Source organism: Euprymna scolopes, chromosome 2, assembly GCF_053919585.1.
Source record: "Euprymna scolopes isolate OS-2025 chromosome 2, ASM5391958v1, whole genome shotgun sequence".
In the NCBI taxonomy this organism is placed as follows: domain Eukaryota; kingdom Metazoa; phylum Mollusca; class Cephalopoda; order Sepiida; family Sepiolidae; genus Euprymna; species Euprymna scolopes.
The window spans coordinates 139,746,242-139,771,239 of NC_136483.1; the positions used below are offsets into that span (position 1 = coordinate 139,746,242).

Sequence of the window (24,998 nt, forward strand, 5' to 3'; positions counted from 1 at the left end):
CTTTTGTACATTGGCCATGATGGTTGCAGTCCTTTTCACATTTCAACAAATCACATTTAGCACCAGTCCAAAAATTTGAACAGGCACACAGACCCAGAACACATAGTCCGTGTCCGTTGCAGTCAGGAGGGTCACAAAGTGGTTCATGGACGCATAATATTGTTGAGACTTCACGGACACACCGAAATATATTATCCGGGCTAGAAAAAAAAAAAAAAGAGTAAAAAATAATAATGTAAATATGAACAAAATTTTCAACACAAATGAAATGTATATGATGACTAACAAAACAAAATTATAATCTATATAATAAAGTACTGAAAATAAGCAAACATTTATATACTCACCATTTACAGTATTTCTTAAAATGTGTTTCACAAAAATATGCATACATTTCGGCCAGTTTATAAATTATTACATTTATTTCAATTGTTTCTCTCAAAAAGTAGTAAAACATTTCACTCTCCTACAATTAATTCTTCCCATGTCACTCATATTTACAGAGTTATTTCCTTAATAAATATAATTACTATTAAGCCACCATTACTTATTTCTTTCTTTTTATAACTGATACAATTTCCTCCATACTACACTAGATTTTAAAAACAGATAATAAATGATCCCTCAATTTCATGTACAATCTGACTTCCTGAATGTATTGAAGAATAATAGAATGTTGGAATGGTTGTATTTCAGCAGCATTGTCTGGCTATTCATAATACTTTTATAATAATCACTTTGCAGAATACTGGAATACATTAATGAAAATCTCATTGTATTCAAAATGGCGTCTTAGCTTGATATCTAGGCTCTTTGCAAGCAACTTTTTTTTTTTTTTTTAATGAAGATCAGGTATTAAGAAACAAAATAAAAATTCACTTACCAAATTGAAAAGTTGTTTAAACTAAAACAATAAAGAGTGAAAAAAGACAAAAAGAAAAATCAAGAAATAAAAAATAAACAAAGGACACCCAGAGAACATATCACATATCAAAGAAAAAGAGAGACAAAAAGAAATAAAAAAGAAGGTTTAGAAAGGAAAAGGAGAAAAAGAAAAAAAGGACATACCACATATCAGATGGTTGACTGACCAAAGTGCCATTAATGACTAAACTAGTTGATCCACCACCATCCAAGTTGATTGCATTGACAGCACCAAATTCAAGGAGAAGTTTAGCAAGTTCATAGAGGTTCACTCTAGAGAAAAAAAAAATAAAAGAAACAAAACAAAAGAATTAATGTTCAACCCTAAAAGTCTGGAAGTAGCAACACAAGGTGATTGGTTTGCCAGTTTTATGCTATCATTCCATTACTTTTTTTTTAATTATTTTTGTTAGCATTTTTTAAAATTATTTTTTTATCATTCCATTACTTTTTTTATTATTATTTTATCATTCTATTACTTTTTTAAAATTTTTTTATCATTCCATTACTTTTTTTAAAATTATTTTTTTATCATTCCATTATTTTTTTATCATTTTTTTATCATTCCATTACTTTTTTTAAATTATTTTTTTATCATTCCATTACTTTTTTTATTATTTTATCATTCCATTACTTTTTTATCATTTTTTTATCATTCCATTACTTTTTTAAAATTATTTTTTTATCATTCCATTATTTTTTTTAAATTATCTTTTGATCATTCTATTACTTTTTTTAAAATTATTTTTTTATCATTCCATTACTTTTTTATCATTTTTTTATCATTCCATTACTTTTTTTAAATTATTTTTTTATCATTCCATTATTTTTTTTAAATTATCTTTTTATCATTCTATTACTTTTTTTAAAATTATTTTTTTATCATTCCATTACTTTTTTATCATTTTTTTATCATTCTATTACTTTTTAAAAATTTTTTTATCATTCCATTATTTTTTTAAAATTATCTTTTTATCATTCTATTACTTTTTTTTAAATTATTTTTTTTTATCATTCCATTACTTTTTTTTTCATAAAACCGTTAGCAATAGACAGAGGCTATTAATTAGGGAATGCATAAAACTTAGGAATATCATGAATTCTAAAAATGTGACAGTCAGAGTTATTTCCTTAATGATTACTATTAACCCACCATTACATATTTCTTTTTTTTTTTTTTATAACTGATATCATTTCTTACATACTACACTAGATTTTAAAAACAGATAATAAATAATCCCTCAATTTTATATACAATCTATCTGACTTCCTGAATGTATTGAAGAATGTTGGAATGGTTCATTAACACAATTCTGAGGCAGCACATTCAGAACTTGCATCATCTGGACCTCTAATGTTGTGCAGTTATTCCATTTTCCTCATGACTGTGTTGCAACTTATGAGAACCATCAGAACATAAAGTCTATGATCATGATAGATAACAAAAAAACAAAAAAAAAAACAAAACAATTGTCACATCATGTAGTTTCAGTCAGGAATGCTTAACAGAAATTAGTAAAAAAAGTTTGAAGAACTTCCACCTTTACTCATCAGCAAAGTGTTATCAGCTTCAACAAAGAAAAAAAAATCTATCAGCCGTGTGTACACAGTGTGATGATGTAGGGAAGTGAAAGCTGGCCAATGAGGGTTGAGGACATGCATTGCATGAAGATAAATGCTATGAGAAGGATATAACGAATGTGCAATGCGAGTTTTAAAAACAGGCTTAGTTCTGATGGGCTTACAGTTCTTCCAAAATGTAGAATAGTTAAGGTTGCGGGTTCAGTTCACAGAAGACCAAGAGAGGAAGTGATGAAAATGGACTTTAATAAAAAAAAGACCTGGCCAGAGATAGGTTAGTTTGGAAGTCAAGTTATTAAAGCAACCCAACATATATTAGCAAACCATTAAAACAGATGTCAAACCGAATATGATAAGCTCTACTTCAAAGGATTCATTTTTAATATCCATCTCTCCCTGTTGTATGAATCCCTTCAGTATTTTTATCTATAAATATAAAAGCGAAAATGTATGTATGTGTGTTCGCTTTTTCTGTGTGTCTACAAAAGGCTTCTTTCAGAGAAGCGGTCGGTCGGTTCACAACTTTTTAAAACTTTTTATATCACATATAAATCGTAATATCTCACAGTTAACAACGAAGCTCGCCTGTCTATTTAATTTGCTCGATTTCGGGAAGATAAATATTCAAGATTTGTCGCTCGCCGCATGTGGGTTAATCTTTTTCCTATAACATCTTGGGGGAAAAAAAAAAAGCGTTCAGCAGTAAATGAAATCCCGCAGTCAAACTTGACCTCATTAACTCATTAAAATGCGCACCTGCTAAATCCAAGTAATTAATAAATTCAAACGCGTTTCTGTTAGCATGTTGTGGTGGGGCAATGGTTAATGTTGCACGTTTTTTTTTTTTCACAACTTTACCTCAACGGTACGGGTTCGATCCTCATACTTACTTTTTTTTTTTTTAACCCCCCCCCCCACCTCCAAACACCTGGGCAACGCCGGGTAACCCTCGCTAGTATCTAATAAATGAGTGTTTACTTGTCTATTAGCTTAACAACGGGACTAAGTCTGATCTATCCACTTAAAACTACATCACGATTATGTGAAGTGATGAGCTACATTGCAACATTACAACAGCATCCCAACACTTTTTAAATTATTTAATACCAAACAATACTTATTGTAGACTGTTGTAGCCTTGCAGGTCAGTAGTAATCAAGACAAACAGTGTTATAGTTAAGAAAAAGTGTACTAAAATAAGTATGTTTTAGAAGTACAGGTCATGATTCTGGGGCATAACCGCCACAAACGACTATCCAATAACATTAACTGCAAGTATATTTATAGTCTCTGGATAAGTCCATTATTCCTGATGTAAGTATATCAGCTTACCTCATAGACATTTCGTTATATATGATTTTTTTTCATTCAGCACTGATATTATTCTTTAAATAATACCCAGATAACTAATAAAGTACAAAAATTAAACAGTGAACTAATAAAGTACAAAAATTTTTTAAATTGCAAATTTCACAGAAATATTTTTCGCTGATGAAGATTTCTTTGACAAGAAAAATGAGAACTTCTTACCCTCGTTGGTCAGTCTCTCCACCTACTTGGACAATAATCACTTGACCATTTTTGTCATGTCCAACTGCAGTGCGGGCAGATATAACATCCACAAAACGTTGAAAATTACCTAGAAAAAGTGGGTGGAAAAAAAAACAACTAATGTTTATTCATATAAAAAATTATGATAAACTTTGTAATTTGTGTGAGGAGGGTATATATGTATGTTTTTTATTGTAATAAAATACCCTACACCTACCTTCTTCCTATATGGACTTATAAATACAGAATTATATACAGTATCATATTACCCAACAGTCTTGCTTCAAAAATTATTAATGTCTTATTAATTATCTGACTATCCATTATTGTACTCTTGCTACTTGTCCAGAATTCCTTCTTTATTAAAAAACAAAAATAAAAGAAAAATCTATATTATTACCCGAGACAAAAAGAAAGTATGATACACCAAAAATCACATAAACTGATCAAGTAATTTTATTTTTAAATAAAATCAAATTTTGTAGCCAAATGAACAGCAACAATATTGTGACTCCATCTTGAAAACAAGATAAATAAATCCAAATAATTTAAACTTGCGAGATTTTAGCAACTCATTCTTAATATGGGAAAATAGGAAGAACTCAAATTCGCTTAAAACTGATTTTCTTTATAAAAATACATTACTTGATCAATTTATTTGATTGTTGGAATACAATATTTTCTTTCCATCATAGATGCATAAACGATACAGATTTTTCCTTATTTTTATTTTTTAATTTATCAGAAAATTTTGAACAAGCACCGTACTCTCTATTGCATTAAACCTTTCTTACCAATGTTATATGGTACAAATTTTGACACTTCTTTGTTATAATATCGAAATATTGAATTTCAATTAATAGAATCTACTTGTCATGTCACAGTAATGAACATATTCAAAAATTACGAAAAATGATAAGGTAGAAAATTTATTATTAATGAAAAGTTTTCGAAGATAATTAGCGAAAGTTGAGTTTTGCTAAATTGACGTAAGATTTTCAAAGTTTTCAGAAAATAATGACGTCTCTTGTTACAAATTAAACTTTCTGGTTTCCTTTCTTTTTTTTTTTTTTTTTAGTTTTTTTTCGCAAAACTAAATTTTTGCTAATTGTCTTCAAAACTTTTCATTAAATTTCTACCTTATTGTTTTTCATAATTTTTGGATATGTCCAGTACTGTGACATGACAATTCAGTAGATACCATTAGTTTTACTTGAAATTCAATATTTCGATTTCTGACTCTTGATATTATAACGAAGAAGCGCCCAAATTTCCATTTAAGAAAAATAGTATTTGAGAAGAATTATTCTTTATGCTTAAGTTGACCAAAACCGTTTCGAAAAGCAGAGTTATGTGCCCCTACACTAGCCAACTAAGAATTGCAAAAAATATTCAATTTCAACTTGTGTCTACATTAGATTAATGTTTTTTTCTATATAAATAAAACAGCAGATGTATGTATCTGCCTGTGTGTGTAAATATCTAACTACTAAATTTTTAAACTACTGATTCCATAACACTAAAATTAACAGAAACTAGCAATCATTCAATTTAATGGTGGAAACTGATAGGGGGAACATGGTTTTGAAAGCTGGCTTATAATTTTTTTTGTAGGTTTCCGATTACTTTTTGATAGTATTTGAAAGATTAGAGCTAAAAGTTAATCTCTAAAAGGGAAAAAAAAAAAAATTTTACAGGTGAAAAAAAAACTATGAAAAATGTTTTCATGGCGATATTAGAAACTGACAAATTCAGCTAAATTTTGAAGTTAAATCCATTGTAAAAATCCTTTGAAAGATAAATATTAGTTTTTGGGACTAATTTAAAGATACTTAGTAAAGTCTTAAGATACTGAATTAAATTAAAAAAAAAAAACCTTGTTTGTACAAAAAATAGCTTAATTAGTCCTCATAAGCAAAAGATTATTAACAGATCCAGTTTCGCCCAATCAAAACAAAAACAAATGAAAAGGAGTCACAGAAAGTTAATTTTATTTTTAAATTTATAGAGGAATTAGAAAACTTATTATACCTTATTTTCTATATTTTTGAAGATTATAAAAATATTCATTAATTTAGGTAATTCTATTTTGTTGTAATAGAAAGGAAGTGCTTATTTAATTAGAATATTTATTTTTTTTATTTTACATGATGACTTGATTTATTCTCAAACGTATTTTAACGATAAATGAAAGTAATCATTTTTAAAATATAGTAAAAGTGTATTTCAAGTGTGAAAAAAAGTCGATTAAAAATCACTGATTACACTGACAATTTATTCATTGAAAAAAAAAAAAACTAAACAAAAACAATTTATTAATAATTAAAGAGAATACAGTGGGTAGGATACAAATCCTGTCTGTTATCCGTATTTGTCTAAATTAATCATTATTTTTAATAACACCATTTTTTAAATTATTTTTTTCTTAGTGATCCTGGATCTCAATTTTTTTGTTTTTTATTTTCAAGATTATAAAAAAGAAATTCTTACACTCTTAAACTACTGATTCCACCATCATGCGTACAAGAAAAATATATTACATTTGAAATTTTTGTGAGAATTGCTATCATTAAAAATCACATGAAATATTTTTTTTTCAATCATATTATTTTTTGGTGAAAATACTGAATAAACAATGCTTAACTGAATGATAATATCAATAGTTCGAGAAATTAATTTTTCTTAAAGTTATATTGATTTCGTTAATACAGACTTTAGTCGCTTTTTTTGTAATGTTCCTGAAATATTAAATTTTTTTACTTTTTTCATTCTTAATTTCTACAATGCTTTATTTTTATATAAAAAAAGCAAACAGAAATTAATGTGTCTTTTGTTTATTACTTACAACTTTAATTTTAACAGATGTATTTTTGTCACCAAAAAATAAATTTTCACTAAAATTAAAAAAAAAATAAGTTCATTATATTCTGTAATTGTTAATAAATACTGAAAGTTTAATTAAAATTGGTTGATTTCCTGAATTTTGGTGAATTTTTAAATAAAGGGAGAGGGGTCAAAATGTTTATGTATTTTAGGGATCGATCATTAGGATGGTTTATAACAAGTAAAATCTTTGGATGCATGAATAATGTGTACAGAAATGTGTCGGCAGGTTGAAATGCAGAAATGTTTATTTCAATTTGCCGACATTTCACATGCTAAAAGTGGTTTAATTTTATAACTTTCTTAATTATCTGTTGGGTTAGCTCAAACGATAATTAACATGACTGGAATGCTAAATCTTTTGCTTTCAAGTCCAGCTGATGACACCCAAGTTATTTTTTTTTTTAACTTTTGAAATCAGTACTATATATTAGGTACAAAATAATATTCAATAGAGAATTGGTTCTGTAATAATAAATACAAAATCTGCATGAATTAAAATATACTTAAGCATATTGTACGACCGGTAAAGTCACCCCCTCTCTACTAGTCATATAATAAAATTACGATAAACTTTGTGTAAGTGGAGTCAAGAAGTATATGTGTCTGCTTTTTGTTGTAATAGAATATCCTACTCCCCCTTTTTTCCTATGTGGACTTACAAATACAGAACTAGATAAAGTAAATATTGCGTTACCAGACAGTCTTGCTTCAAAGATTATTAATGACTGACTATTCATTATTATACTCTTTCTTCCTTCAATATACTATTGTTAGATGGAACAGATTTCCATCTAGGAAAAATATTTAAATAGGAATAACTCTTCATGCTTAAGTTATCTCCCTTGATCAAAACAGCATCATGTGCCCCGGCACTGGTCAACCGAAAATAGGAAATATTCAATGGACATTTGCTCAGCGACAGACAATTAAATTCCGACCTCAAGTAATTTCTTTTCATTTGTTTTTTATATTATAAATTGTTGTTGGTCTACACAGAATCGTTTTCATCCAAATTATTTCTTCATATTTATATCTTTACCACTCACCAAAAACAATATATTTAAACAATTATGTTAATTATTTCTTCAACTTAATATAGTGTAACTCTGCAAGGATACAGCAGTTTTACTTACCAGTCTCTTGTGCTTCTGAGCATTCCATTTTCATGCTGTCATTGATGTGAATCTCACCATCTCGTATAAGCCAAATCACACCACCAACTAGCTGGACAAAATCTTGGGCTACAATGTCAATTTCTGACAAGTATCTAAAAGTGAAGCAAAAAAAAAAAATATGGTCAATAAGTTTCTGCTGGTGCACAAAAAGACATTTATAATACAAGAGTGGTCCAAAAATATTGTTACCCAAAGCTAAAAGCATGATCCAGAAATTTTATTACCCTAGGGGTAATAAAAGCGTGATCTGAAAGTTTTGTCATCACCTAACAAAAAGCTTGATGTGAAAGTCTAGTTGCTTCTATCAAAAATTAACAGTAATCCAGAAAGATTCACCAAAGCATACCTTCACAAAAAAATTATTTTCAGCCACAAAAATGATGACGTTTATACATATTTCATGATTTGCGATAATGTTAATGAAAGTGAATAAACTGAATCCATTAGAAATTCTTTTCTATTACTATGCATTACTTGTTCTTATATTGTTTTAGCGTTTGATTTTAGTGTTTATACTAGTGGTGGGACGATCCCAAAATTTTTCCCCCGATTCTGATCCAATTACCAATTCCATTTTAGATTCCCCAGTTCCGGTTCTTTTAATATTTATAAATATTTAATTAGAGATTTTTTTTTTTTTTTTTTTGTAAATTTTCAAATTATTACATAAATCCCCGGGTAATTTCCGGGTATATTTTTTCTCAAATGTTTTCCTTGTAATGTATTGCAAATCGAAAGACAACAAAGGGTTTATATTGATTTTAAACAAAGCAAAAATGTATAAGTTCATTGTTAGTGTACACCATGCTACTTGAAAGTTTTCATAAACAGTTGAAAATAGTTGATGATTGGTAGGTAAAATGAGTAAAACGATGTAAGAACAAAATATTAACAACACCCCCTCCCATTGTTATGAACGAATTTTTAAATAATAATGTTACTATTTAGAAAACCATTTTTAACACGGAGAGGGCGTTGGGCTTCGTTAACTATTATGTGCCTTCCTTCTATGAATGTTTAAATTCTATTTTAATCATATAAATTTGGTGGGTTATTAAATTGATTTGCTTTGCTGTAAAAAACAAAAACAAAAAAGCAAAACAAAAACAAAAAACTAGATGCAAATAATAACTAGTGGGATCTGTGGAAATTCCACAGGGGACTCATTCATATGTAATATATTGATGTTGGTATTCCTAGTGTAAATAGAGATGCTCTGATATTATTGTAACTCTTGTTAAAACTACAAAAGTATTTATTTAAGCTAGCAAGGACGCCCGGCATAGCCAGATCGTTAAGTAGGCTTAAATATGATATTTTAATTGCTGCATATTTCATATATATTATAACAGAGGTAATGTTCTATTGATTTTTATATATTATAAAGTTGCAATTTAAAAAATAAAGAAATATATCCATATGACTTTGGTGTATCAGCTTAAGTTCCTTCAGCTATAATCGAAACTGAAACCAAAATTTATAAAGAATTTTTGATAAAATAATTTATTAAAAAAAAAAAAACAAAAAAAAAATGGATCACTGGAGTTCCATCAGTTATAATCGAAATCGAAGCCAAAACTTGTGAAGAATTCTTGGTAAAAATCATTTATAAAAAAAATAAATTCAGGAAAAACTTTAAAAATGAAATTGAGTTCAGATCTTTTAACTTGCTTTTCATCAAAGTACTGGTGAAAGGCGAGCATGGGATATGAGGTCTTGTCAATATTGCACTCAAAGTCTGACAGTTTGTAAAGGTGCAAAGCAGTCTTGAGCAGAAATGGAAAAAGCTGCACATGTTTAGAGTTTTAATTGCCTGACGTATCACTCTGCGAGAATTACATGAATGTGCAAAAACAGATTATAATTATGCAACTATTAAAGCACTAATTCTGAAAACTATAAAATGGACACAGACAGCCATGCAAGCTTTATAAATCAACTCTACACATGCCACTATTATGCCACTAATATCTATTTTATATTAATAATAATAATAATAATAATAAAAAACAGTGTTGCATTTCAGAATATGTTTTTTTTCCCACCAGGCAAGATTATTTACCCAGTATAAATGTTACCATCCTTTGTAATGCCAAAATGTGCATTTTGGATTCCTTCAGAATCTTTGACTAAACGTTCATTGCTGACGATGTTTCCTGAAAGACAAAAAAAAAAGATCATTTAATACCAGAAAAAATAAATAAATAAAATCATTTTCTATACAATAAAATTGTTGGATAGAAATTAATAAGGGAAACAAATTTTTTTAATTTTTGTTTTATTTAATAAAATGTTTACTGATCAGTTATCATATATCAAGGACCAGCCCCCACTTGAGGATAAAGATTAAAGGAAAGAAGGAAAAAGAAAAAAGCAAGGATGAAAAAAAAAGATAAAGGAGCGAGAAGGGAGAAAAGAAAGGGAGCAAGAAGGGAGAAAAGAAAGGGAGCGAGAAGGGAGAAAAGAAAGGGAGCGAGAAGGGAGAAAAGAAAGGGAGCGAGAAAGGGGAAAGAGAAAGCGTGTGAGAAAGGGGAAAGAGAAAGCGTGTGAGAAAGGGGAAAGAGAAAGGGTGTGAGAAAGGGGAAAGAGAAAGGGGTAAGGAAGGGGGAAAAGAGGGGTAAAAAGAAAAAAAAAAAAAGGGAAATAAAATGTATACCAAAACATTCGCCAGTATGTCGATTGAAGAAACCTGCATTGACGGCTACAAGACAATTCATTTGTTTTGCACTTTCTTCCACAGTTGCTGTTATTCCGCTTCCAACTTTATCACATCTGGAAAAAAAAAAAAAGAAAAATTTCAGCAATTTCAAATCAATCTTCAGATACATATATATGCAAAAGTGAGGGTGTATTTAATACACATGCACATATATTGTCACTTCTACACTGATGATTACACAAGCATGAAACTAGTGCCTGTAGGTTTAAAAATAAATGCAAATATTTATTTACAAAAATATTATCTTTATAAAAAGCCCTTTAAAAGATTAAAGTGAGCCCTCTTTAAGGAATTAAGAAAAAGTGATAAATTTAAGCGCAAAATGCAATATTTCGACTTTCTGTCATTGAATACTGTCTGATTGTTTACTGTGTATACCCACTGACTCGACATTTATAGGTACTTAATTTCCCTATATTCTTGCGTTAATTGCTGGTAATCTTGGGGTAAAATGTTAACCTAAGGTGTCATGATTGACTGTGACTGGGTTCAAATATCCTGACTGGCAGTAATTGTCACTTTCTATGTTGATAATTCCATAAACATGAACACTAGTGTCTGTAAGTATAAACCATTTTTATTTATGAAACAAAAAGATTTTTGTCATGACATTAGAATTGCAATTCCAAAGCATCTTCTGAGAGATGCAACATCTGTATTACATACTGTTGAGAAACTAACCAAATCTCAACAATAATAATCTTCTAAGTTATTGGACACAATGAAACAATAGATTTTATTTTACTGAATTAATTTTTTTCACACATTTTTTTGTGACTTTTGGCTGAAAATCCATATGTTATGATGGCATCTGGATAAAGTATTGTACTCAAAAAGCTGCTACCTGAACTAGCTCATATTCTTGTAAATCTGTTCAAACGCTGCCTAAAAGAGAAATGCTTCCCAAAACATTGGAAAACTCTGTTGCTCTGACCAGTATTTAAAAATACTGGAGATCAGTACAGACTAATTAGTCTTTTGTGCATCACGAGTAAGTTAATCGAATTCATACTAAATAGAGAAGTCATCAGATCAGCAAAAACAACCTACTCAGTGAAAAGCAATATGATTTCCATTCTGCAAGATTTACAGCTAGTGTATTTATTGTAACATCCCAAAGGGTCAGCGAATCTATTGACGAGAGGGGTGGGGGGCTTTATTTCTTGAGCAATAGCTGTTGACATATCAAAGTTTGGCATAAAGGTCTACTTTCCAAGATCTCCAACTATGGAATATCTGGAAATGTCCTCTCAACCATCAAATCCTTTCTCTCTTATCCAAGTTTATAGAAGCAGTTTTTGATGGGTAGATAAAAACCAATAGTATCAATGCTGGCATGCCTTAAGGATCCATCCTGGGCCTAAGTTTTTCTGGGCTTCATCAGTGATCCCAGAAATCACATTTTAAGATCATTCGTCAACATTACCACCTACAATACCACTTTAAAGGCCAGCAATGACCAAGATATTTTTGTCTCTTCTCTGACCATGAGCACATGATACAACAGGGTAAAATGTGGCTGGTTAACTTTAATGCATGCAAAACCAAGCTGCTATCTTTTTATCAATGCTCTCAGCCCCATTTGGTCCAAATTGAAAAATAACTCATCTTGAGAAAGCATCCTGTTTTGACAAGCTTCTGGGTCTGACCTTCACTCTTGACCTGAAATGGAAGGCTTACATCAAATCAGTTATCAAGTTCACAGGTAAAATGGTTGGATCATTCTACCACTCCAGAAGGTATCTCACTCCCAACGCAATCCTTTACTTGTATAAGAACCAAACACACCCTAGGATGGAGTACTGTTATCACATCTTGGCAGCCTCTGCCTACCCAGAGTACCCTTTTCTACCATGACAAAGTTTAAAACCGGCTTCAAAATTTAGTAAGTGACATCTTTTTCTCCTTACAACTTTTTTCTCACAGAAGAAACATTGCAAGTCTGTCTCTACTCTATTGTTATTTTTATGGCAAGTGTTCAACCGAGCTTCAATCTATACGCCCCCCCCCACCTACAAAACATTTACAACAAACACTCATCTATCTACAACCGATATCAAGAATTTCCCTTACTTTCAATCTGTGCCTATAACTAAATGCTAATTCCATGAACAAAGTTTCTTTCATAGAACTGCCCGCCTATGGAACTTTATAACGCAAGAATGTTTTCCAGCTGACTACAACATGGTCATTTTCAAGTTCAATGTAAACAAGTTCTTGACCCCCTTGTAAAAAAAAAAGAAAAGAAAAATAAACCACACGGTTACAAGAGCAAAATAGAAATCGAATGTCTCTTGTTAATAAAAGTTGCCGAAATTCTGTATTCTGATGAAGGTGTTATATAGTTTAAAAAATTTAAAGTTCAAAATAAAAAAAATATTTTATACAAATAAAAGATCACATTGACTTTCTAACCATTGTGTTGATAAATAATCGAATTCTTTTATTGAACATAAAATCCTGCAGTGAATGAAACAGCTGTCGCTCTACAAACACAACACCATGTGTGAATATATATTAGATATAAAATATCCAACAATTTAAAAAAAAAAACATATTCCAACCGTTACAGCTTTAATGGCTCATAGCGCTTGTTATTGAGACTTTGTCTAGACCTTGCCCAGGGCACAATCACAGGTCATTTAACTAATAGGATATTTAGTCAAAACATTTACACAAAGAACATACAGAAAATACTTTTACAAACCCCCAAATTAATTTCTTTTCATACAATACTAGCATGGTTATCCAGTATTTCCCAGGAAACATGAACAAATAAAACAGAAGAGTTAGAAAGTGTGTGTAACATCTTCATTTTAAAAGTATTTGTCTTGATCCACACCCCCCTTCCTCTTCTCTCTTTCTCTGGCAACTGGAAAAATGTTATTGACAAATTACTACATAATAAAATTAAAACGTCACTCTAAATGTTAACTCCTCCACCTGACTAATTGTTTCTGTTGCTTTCTAAAAGAATTAATATTATATATATATATATATATATATATATATATATATATATATATATATATATATATATATATATATATGGTGTGTTTTGTATTTTATTTTTTTACTTTCAGCTGAAACATGGACAACTCTTATTTTTCTTTTTATATATAAACTCTTCCATTGGTCGACAGTTGTTCATTTCTTTACTTCAATAAAATAATTTTTCTTTTTTCTAATAAGTTATCACTTATCAAGGCCAAAAATCCCCCCCCCCCTCCATCTAAAGCAATACTAACTCTAGGCAGGTTTTCCTCTGAAGGAAGAAGTTTCATGGAAGTATGAAATTCACAAACAGTTCCCAGTTGCATGTACATCCCCCGTTAGGGGAGAGGACGACGTTAGGTTTTTTGCAACTCTTGCAGGGAGATGTCAACAACATCCTTTTATATACAGTGCCTGTTATTTCCAAATTGGTAACCCACCTGGTACTGACTAGGCTCAATGTTGCTTAACTCTAGTGATCTAATGAGAACTGGTCTGTCAACGTGATTATGCTTATGAGGACAAGGGTTAAAAGATTGTCAGTTAAATGACGAAAAATGATGAAAAATGAATATTAGGAAAAGGATGGATGAAATGGACAAAATTTGATTATTTCTGAAGACAGTTTATGGAAAGTATTTGACATTATTGATGAAGATGTTGTAGTCTGCAGGAAAGCACTCCTGTGGTAATATATTCCACAAATGGGAAGTTGGACTGTTAGTGGAAATCTCATTTGATGTTAAGCACATGGAGGAAGAAATGAAAACTCTTTGCAGCGATGGTAGCAAGAAGAGTTCTGACTTTGAATGTCTTATAATGAGGAATTAGATATTGGAGCTCAGTCAAGTACCTTCCATCAAAATAATAATAAAACAGAAGAAGAGGAGCAATGTCTTTTTCTGTGAGAAGAGGGAGGGCTGTAGAGCAGAGATCTTCACCAACTGGATTGCGAAGTCGGATTTTGTATTCAGTCAAGACAAGAAAGAGTGCGCTGAGCAGCATCTCCCCAGATGTGGAAATAGTAATATTCCATGTTTGGATGTATCTGACTAATATAGATAAAGGATAACATCAGAAGTTGGTTACTTTCTGGAGTGATAGAGTGACTCGACCATTTTCCTAGCAATCTTAACAAGAAATTGGATATATGTTTTCTATTTTTGATCTAGAGAGAAGGTCAGTCCTGGTTATAGATCAAATGGATTTCAGGAACCCCAATACAAAGCAAATATGAAAAGAAATTCGGGTTGATATCAGTTGCTTTCACTTCTAGTTACTTACAAAATAGTAAAAATTGTCTCAGTCTAGAAGAATTTCTCCATTGAATAAGGACAGGAAAGATATTGTCAAAACACAGAACTGTCTTCATGAGGAAACAAGTAAATAGGAAAATGATCTCTGCAATGTTTTTAATATATCTCCCCTTTTCTTAATCTCCTATATAATAAAATAACTGCAGAAATTATCCTCTGGACCAAAGTACTGTAGATTTGCAACAACAGATGCCACATACAAATTCAATACATAATAGCCACTATCTTATACAGCTTTCAAACACCATTTTAGACACATTCAGTTGTGATAAGATGCTACATTGCATCCTACGAGCACCCCCATCACAATATCTTTAGAGGAAGAAGTCCCGATTTTTCTCTCTAAATATTTAGTTTTACCACCGCTACCAGTTTTCATTGGAACTAATTCTACATGTTCTACAGAATCTGTGATTACACCGACCATAACTAGCACATATACATAGACCTAACATATTCTTTCCAGTTTCCGATCCACAAATAATGCAGGCTCCCTTACCAAAGTTCATCCATTCTGATTAGCTGAGCTCTGAAAATTCTCATATTCCGGAATTTAGTTATTTGCTTTATAAACAAACACTTCCTAACATTAAAAACATGGTATCACTAAGAGACAATATTTCCCCCACCATCAAGTTCATTTAATGCATAAGCTACTTCAGAGTTCCCAGATATTTATGTCTTTTATAAGATTTCTCCTAAAAAAATAAAAAACAAACAAAAAACACTTAAATCATGTATGGGTATGTGTTAATTGTTTTATCACGACAACGACGACTTCGTCAAAACAAACTTACAGTTTCTTGAGTCTTTATACCATTAAACACACTAGGTGTACATTGGTGAGGTTTCAAACTTTCACATTACAGATATATTTATATATTGAAGAATTATGTCCCAAGTACTTGCATCTTTTATATTAAGATTTCTCTTAAGACAAAAACAAACACACTACATGTAGATTGGTGATGTTTCAAACAATCACATTTCATATATGTTTATATATTGAAGAGTTTAGCTTCCAAATATTTGCATCTTTTACATTAAGCTTTCTCCTAAAACATACAGAATACAAACAAAAACAAAAAAACAATTGGCAACATAGAAAAGTGTAGTCAATTTTATCTTCGTCAAAACATGAACAAAATTATAGTTTCTCATGTTTTTCAACCATTAAACACACTATGTGTACATTGGCGATGTTTCAAACCATTGCATTACATATATATTATATACATATATTTACATATTGAGGAGTTTAGCTTCCAAATATTTTTGTCTTTTACATTAAGATTTCTCCTAAAAAATGCAAAAACAAAAAAAAATACAGAAGTGTATTTGTTAATTAGTTTATCTTTTCCATGAGATTTGACGACATTTATGTTTTCTGGTATTATGCTAATGAATATCGTATGTATAATTGTCGGCAACAAAACATTATGCTTTCCGACGGCCAGCCAAACAACGCCCATGCTCGTGCTGTTTGGCTTATGGCAAGACTATTTCTCAGTTACAATTTTTCATGTACTATTAGTTTACAGATTACTAAAAAAAAACTATAAATCTCATTAAATTAGAATGAATGTGAAAGGTGGTAAGAAACAACCAATTTAACTTTTGAACCGTGCACATTACCTTCATTAATGCTATATAGAGAATATGGCTATATTGAAGATGTTAACGCGTGACTAAATTGAAGAGGTTAGCTCCTAAATAGTTGCATTTTCTTTAAATTATGATGCTATTATTTGGAAGCTATAAACTTCAATATATAAAATGTGTTGTCAGGGTACATTCATTTTGGCCATGGGCGCCAGTGGCTCCCACTAACAACCGTAATTAAATTGTTTTGTCTTTTTTCGTACCAGTAGGGTGCGACGTGCTTCCACCGGGCAATGCCGGCACACAGGTCTTACTAATCTTAAATATGAAAAGCCAAACAATGTAGAATTAAGAAAAAAAGTTTTACAAACATTGACAAAGTGTGTGCGATTTTGTTTATTTATAATTTTTGTAAATAAATTTAAATATTTTTTAAATGTTATTTTGTTTGTCTATACATTTTGCTTGCAGAAAAAAAAAAGTGATGTATTTTAATATCCTCTCTTTTTCATGGAAAATGTTTTAATTTAAACATTTTTTGAATATTATCTGCTTGCAGGTTAAATGTGCATGCTTGAGTAATTGTAAATGAAAATATCTGTTACATGAAAGGGCTGTCCCCTTCTCATGTAGGTAAGATGACATATTAGATAAGTGAAAATGATATAGGAAAACGCTAGAATCGAACTCTGTAGGCAAGTGTTAAAGATAATGGAAATTAGAAATAGCTAAATATTATTAATGTTGGAAAAAGAATCAATTGTCCATTCTTTTAGAAATATGGATATTAAATATGTCAGTTAAATGAATGCACAATGTGAGTTAAAATATATTGTTTAAAAATAGGTTAGATATTAAACAATTAGAATTGAGGATTCTTTGTTTGCCAAAAGTGTATTGGACGGACATGTGTAGAAAATGTGATATAGTCACGTTGGTCGACAGTCATAAACAAACCAGATTTCTCGATATATTGAATCTGTGGGTTCGAAGTTAGGAAGTTGAAGAGTGAGAGTCAGTAAGAGAATCAGGAGAGATCGAGAGGAGAGCCCCTTAGAAGTGAAGGGAGGAGAGTAGACCATGTGGTCGAAAAGGCTTGAGTTCCTGACATCACCGATTGGTCGGTTAAAGAATAAAGAAACCAACTATGTTTGTAACTGTTGTCTCGTGTCATCATTCCTTACAACCGAAAAGGTAAATGTGTTTTTATCATCATCTTGTAATGAACTTTGTATAACCCCTTCCAAGTATTATGTGTCCTCCTCTCCATCATCAATAATGTATCTCCTCCCCCTCCTCTCTATATGTGTTAAGAACTGTTGCATCATATCTCCCAGTCCGTATTAATATGAAGTCCCCTCAATATTATCATCATCGTCGTAATCCCTGTATTATATGAACCTGTTATATGTGTCGCTCCCAATATGAACTCCTGTCATCTTTAAATCTGTACCCGCTACACAGCACATCTGGTGTTAACTCGAATCTATCAGTTTCCTATATGCTTTATTTTGAAGTGCCAGAAATCTAGTACTAGGAGCTTATTAAAACACGATATTCAGATATTATTAGGAAATAACAAATATAAATGACCATTTTTACTCCCATCAAAAATGAAAAGTCGTTTAATCATTCAAACATACTACCGTGTTTGAATTATATGGTTAAGTGTTAATTTTACTCATTTAGAACTGCTTTAAATCTTCACTGCTCACTCATTTTGCGATAAAATTTCAAACAAATTTTACAGTTCATAGGTCACCTTCTCAGCCATAAAATTACTGAATTAAAAAATTCTCAGAATTTGTAAGGAACATAGCAACGTTTTTTTTCTGATTGGCTGTTGATTACCATAGCAACCAAATCTGTTATGCTACCACAAATCGGCTGAGAATGGTGGAGATAATGACATAAAATATAAAAAAAACTGTTGCTAATAGTTCACCACTGTCTCGATCCGTACTGTCGCTAATAATTCAGTTGCTGTGCTCAAATACTAACCAACCTTTTGCCTTTGCTCACCAGCAAAAACTGACTGCTGAATGAATCCAGAGAGGAAAAGAGAGATCAAAGAGAGAGAGGCAAGTGAAACAGAAAGAAAATATTATTTCAAAGCAAAGCCTGAAAAAAATCATGGATTACTTAGAAAAATGCGAGTATGAAAAGTAATATGGTTAAAATTTAAACATGAAAAAGTAAAAGTACTAGTTGGAAAAGAAAAAGACAAAGTATTCTAGTAAAAAATATAATAAATTTATAACTTAAAATATTGCAGCATTAATTAAGAATTGATTATATAATGTTAAATTGAATTTAAAAAGAAATTCTTAATGCTGCAATATTTTAAGTTATAAATTTATTATATTTTTTACTAGAATACTTTGTCCTTTACTTTTCCAGCTTTAACAACTAGTACTTTTACTTTTCCATGTTTAAATTTAACCATATTACTTTTCATGCTCGCATTTTTCTATGTAATAATGGATATTTGTCAAGAAAGGAGCTTTAGGACAGACAACCCCACACATTCACACACCAAAAAACACTGAAAACTCATTTAAATAATTCTTATATACTAAATAGTTTTGGACAGAACTGAGATAGGCAGTAACTGTCAAAAGGAGTCAAAAGATTAAATGTGAGATTCATGGGAGTGCTTGATAGTGAGGAAATGAGAGAATCATGTTCTTTCATGATAAAGAGAGAAAGGGAGAGTAAAGAGAGAAAGGGAGAGTAAAGAGAGAAAGGGAGAGTAAAGAGAGAAAAGAGTAAAGAAAGAAAAGGAAGAGGAAAAACAAACAAAAAAAGGAAACTTACCCATTTTCCTCCTTTGGTTCCAACACACTTAACGTGTGCCAAGGGTTTGTCACCAGTTGATAATAAACTGCAATATTTCGCCTATGATTTTCTTCTCCAATTTTCTTCATCAGGAAACGTGATTTGACCAGCGGCAACTGGAGGCCCACGGCACTGCTGTTATTCTGATAGATGGGGAACAAAGAATGCGTACGATTGCCGTATTTAATCTGCTGGCAGCTACGCACATATTGGTTGTCATGAGTCGGGCCATGTGATTGCTCATAGGGTAAAAGAAGATCCAAGGTGGCACCATTTTTGGAGCTGAAGAAAAACAAAATGATCCATGCATTCAAACAAACTTTCGATATAACTGCTTAAAAATAAATACATGTTTCAAACATTTATATTCAACTAGCAGGAAAACCCGACGTTGCTCGGGATTGAATGAGGATCACTACTGTGTACTTTTTCACTATACTCATTAACAGCATATTAATTTCTTTGTTTTTACTAACCTCTCCTCCAGTTTCGCCCCCTAACATGAAGATGATGATGATGAAATATTGGTAAACTCTCTGAATTAGTGTCTTATACATATGGGTTAAATTTGATTAAAATCAGATATACATATTTGAAGTTTTCGGGAAGTTCTGTCTAAGTTGGTCACTTAGCAGTGGGAGCATGTAAAGAATAACGATTTGGGGACCACTTCAATTTTATACATATGATAATAAATTTCATCAAAATGAGATATATTTAAGTTTTAAAGGAAGTTCGGCCCCCACAATCCTGTTATGAGTGTATGTAAGGATTCGGGGTGGGGACACTGCCTTTCCTGATAAATTCCATATAAGCATAAACTTTAGATTCTCTAACCTTTTTGTTCTATAGGGAACAACATACACACATACATTGAGTTTATATATATATATATATATATATATATATATATATATATATATATATATATATATATAGATAGATAGATAGATAGATAGATAGATAGATAGCTTTATTTAACAATACCCAAATAAAATTAAACTTTTACAAAAGTTCTATTAAAAAAAAAAAAAAAAAGTAATAATAATTTGATAAAAAGTAAAAACAGCAAATAGTTCTTGGCCCTTAGTGTCATGTTATGTGCATTGTTTACTGGTCCAGTAAAAATGAAATTTCTTTTACAGATCATAATGTATTAAATTTAACATTCCTTTGATACACTTCTGCCATTACAAATGCAGTAAACTCCCCAGACCCATTAGAGGGAGCAAAAGGCAGAACAATGGCTTACTTTGACAGAAAATCTCACATAGCATTTTCTGCAATCCTCTCTCGAATTTTAACACATTCTTCAAATTTGCATTAAAATACAAACAATAAAATGTTTATATTTTAATTTTTGTCTCAACCTTGAAATTATCACAATAATCATAGTTGCATTCCAAATGCAACCTCTACTCATATCCTTCATTTACATCTTGTTACCATCCAAGTTATAATCTATATTAAGCTGCTTTTTCACTCATTCCTGGGAAAAATTGTTATATTAGTGTTGTGATCTTGAAGGGCTGATAAGACAACGTGGTGGTAGATTTATAAAATTGTATTTACAGAAATAAAGAACAGTAGGCTACAGAAAGTCTGCTAGGGATATTCATCTACAATAACTTTTTTCATATTGAAAGTATTAAATGATATGTTTTAAAGGACGCAGGAAGATATTCATTGATGAAACTAAAGTCTGCCTTTCCATGCTCATGAATCATTTGAAGTATAACAAATATTTTCAGGAAAGCAACGCAAGGCAAGACAAAATGTGATGGAAAGAGAAAGAAAAAAAAAAATGGGAAAATAAAAAAAAAAAGAGAGAGAGGAAGAAAATAAAATGGAGCAAGCCAAATGGGTGAAAAATATGGACATAAAACTCTAATAAAAAGTTTATACATTCAATTTTTAAATGAGGAGAGGTCTGTTCGCTACATAAGTTTGAGGTAAATTGACCCTCAGGTGGTAGGAGATAACAGTTGTTTAAATTGTCAATTTTCATTAAACTAACACCATGAACAGGACCCACCTTGTGACCCCTATAAAAATTAAACAACTAAGTTTTTTAAAATAGTTTTTATAAAAGTTGTTGCTGAATTTTGTCTACCATAAAAACGTGTAATGCGAGCAAGTGACGTTCACATAATTTCAATTAGTTATGAACTTGCAATTACGATTACAGTTACATATACAGCATGATCATGTTGAGATACCGGTTCTCGCTAGATCACTGAAGTTAAGCAATGCTAAGCCTAGTCAGTACCAGATGGGTGACCAATTTGGGAATACCAGATGAGTGACCAATTTGGGAATACCAGGCGCTGTATGTAGGAGGAGATTGACACCTCCCAGCAAGAGTTGCAAAAACCAAACGTTATTATCTCCACTAATGTACATGAGATTGAGGACCATTTGTGAATTTCATACTCCCATGAAACTTCCTCCTTCAAAGGAAGCTGGTTAAACCCGCCTTAGGATTAGTGCCACAGTTTCAATTACACTTTCATGAACGCAGTACATGTAACATTTCAGGGTATGACACAGGATGTGGGAGTTAGATGTGCCCTTAATATGAACACCTGCACAAGTAATCCTTGAAGAGAAAAGAAATAAAAAGATGGGACAGTTTTCCGTCCTTTTTTTCTTCTTACTTTTATCTTTTCAGTATTCTCATTTTTAAAAACAAACTAATCTATTTAAAGAAATATTTTACAAAACAAAATTTTAAAAAAAGTCCTCGTTGACTGCGTTCAATTGTTTATGAAAAAATTCATATAACATTTTGTAAACTCATGATAAACTACTGCAAACCGGTTTTGTTTTAAACAAGAAATACACCTTTAGTTTCTCTGCTATTTTTAATCAATTATGGGGGAAAAACATGAGAAAAAATAAGATTTACTCATGCAATGTATGCAATAATAAATGCATTTTTTTGCTTTTGTGAAAATATATGCACACATTACTTATTAATTTCATTAATTTTTTTATTGTTAATTTATCAATTTTTTAATTAAAAATAACAAAAACAAATCTCTAAATATTTAGAAAAAAAAAAAAAAAATTCGAATCAGTAAATCTATTAGAATTGGAATCGGAAGTAATATTGGAATCGTTCCATCACTAGCTGTAACCTTACAATGATAGTCATAATTTCTCACTTAGCATAAATGGGTACTTCAACTAGTGTTTATATGTTGGAGTCACAAATAAAGCTGCGATTAGCAGGACAGCTGCCACCATACTTTGAAAAGAGTGTCAAATGAACATGGGATAGAATTGACCGTTTACATTTTCCCAACAATTTGCCGATATATCAGGTGATCATGAAACCTGGTGAAATGATAGGAATCAGATAGTAATCAAACGTGTCACCAAATATTTTTTTCTTTGTAAATCTTTTATTTTTTGCGTAACTTCCATATTCAAGATCTGTCGAGCAATTTGCATCATTTAGAAAGCATGAACTAGGAGTGGACCATGAAAATAAACTAATTTGTCATTTTAGTCTGAAAAAATGAATTTTCCTAGTTGAAAAAAAAAAAAAAAAAAATCCATATAAAAAACAAAATAAAAAAATTTATCCAATCCAAGTAAACCCTCATAAAAATCTGGTTTAGAGTGCCAAAAGGCAGATGGCGAAGCACTGCAACACCTTTCAATTTCTTGATGTGCTGGCTCCGACTGCATTGGCTTGTCTTTCCATTGGACTTTGTCTGCTATGCCGAGAGGGGGACACTGGTAACTGGGAAAACTTCGGTCTCATTATTACCCGCCCAGCCTGCTTCGACTGAATAGCCACAGCAGATGCTGTAGTACATCAGATACAGAAAGCCATAGTCTCATTAGGTTATCATCATCAGGTTGCTTCTTACAAGAATACTGACTAGTAGAACTACCTGAAGAAACATCGAAAGGTATGCTGAAGCCTCATGTTAATGTTATACGAGCTTAGTTCAATAAGGTTTAATTTACTAGATTATTACTTGAATGCTGTAGGCACAGTCACTCTGCTACTTTCAAGCAAATATATCCCTTTTGCAAGACACATCATGTAGTATCAAGCAGAAAATCAAATATGTTGTTTATCTCTTTTACATAACTACTCTTTCTAAATAGCTTATAATAAATTAATGCTTATTACTATTCAATGTCAATTTAATTGTCCTATTTTCTTATATATATATAATTATATATATAAACATAATTATTTTTTTACTATACTAATTAAATACCTAAAGTGTTTCATACTTTCGGGAATCTTCAGTGCAGAGTGTCACGATTAACACCAGTCGAACGATTCGAACCCACAACACGAGACATCTCTGGCTCGATTAGCGAAGACCGTATCAATTCAGCTACCATTAACCGCGTGAAATAACGTTGAATTTAAACATTTTAATTTTAAATGTTCATTTACATCAGTCAGACAGTGATCTAATCGTTATATGATGATCTATGCATAAGAGCTAAATTGACCGACTTTAATTCAACTGAAAGTGCTCAACGATAAGAAATAAGTATATATATATGTCGTATAGTGGGATTTCATATTAAAAGAGATGGCGAGGGAGTTTATATTGGGGCCATATAATACACGAATGACGACGATGATGAGAGAGAGAGAGAGAGAGAGATTTATACAGTTCTGGGATGCCTGGGACTTCATATAGATACCGAATGAAAATGTATACAAGTTCTTAACACAGAGGAAGGGAGATGCATAATCCTCGAAGGGTTACACGATATTCATATTAAGATGTTTAACACTACCTTTTGAGTGTTAAAAGATGACACATGACAACGATTACAAAAACACAAAGAGGATTCTTTATTCATTGGACCGGTCGAATGCTGATGACGTTAGGAATTCAACTTCGGGATCTACATAGTTTACTGTTTTCCTTTTGCTTCCAAAGATTCAGCTGATCACTGACTGACTCTCAACTTTCTCTCTCTGACTGACTGACCGTCTGACTCTTAGAAGTTCGAACCCATAGAATTATATGGAGAATAGTTCTTTGTTTATGACGTCAGAAGTGTATTTTTCAAACGTGACTAATTCATGTGACTATGCATGTTTGCCCAAAACACACTTCTGCAAACAAAGAATCCTCTCCTAACCTATTTTTTAACCTAACCTTTTTTTTAACATATTTTTAATTTTCATTGTTCATTCTTTTACTGACATATTTGATATTCAGAATTAACAATATATTTTTAATTTTCATTGTTCATTCTTTTACTGACATATTTGATATTCAGAATTAACAATATATTTTTAATTTTCATTGTTCATTCTTTTACTGACATATTTGATATTCAGAATCAACAATATATTTTTAATTTTCATTGTTCATTCTTTTACTGACATATTTAATATTCAGAATTAACAATATATTTTTA

General features: G+C 30.9%; 1 protein-coding gene across 2 annotated transcripts in view; it reads right to left on the minus strand.

The window, feature by feature from the left end:
- LOC145296703 (N-acetylglucosamine-1-phosphodiester alpha-N-acetylglucosaminidase-like) overlaps positions 1 to 24,998 on the minus strand; it is a 56,488-nt gene that overhangs the window by 12,646 nt on the left and 18,844 nt on the right. For both annotated transcript variants that reach the window (XM_080142683.1, XM_080142692.1), the window contains exons 2-8: positions 19,566 to 19,868; positions 10,774 to 10,889; positions 10,180 to 10,273; positions 8,076 to 8,209; positions 4,036 to 4,144; positions 1,069 to 1,197; positions 1 to 200 (exon numbers count right to left, since the gene is read on the minus strand). In XM_080142683.1, the coding sequence (XP_079998809.1) occupies positions 1 to 200; positions 1,069 to 1,197; positions 4,036 to 4,144; positions 8,076 to 8,209; positions 10,180 to 10,273; positions 10,774 to 10,889; positions 19,566 to 19,868 (1,085 nt within the window). The remainder of the gene's footprint in view (positions 201 to 1,068; positions 1,198 to 4,035; positions 4,145 to 8,075; positions 8,210 to 10,179; positions 10,274 to 10,773; positions 10,890 to 19,565; positions 19,869 to 24,998) is intronic.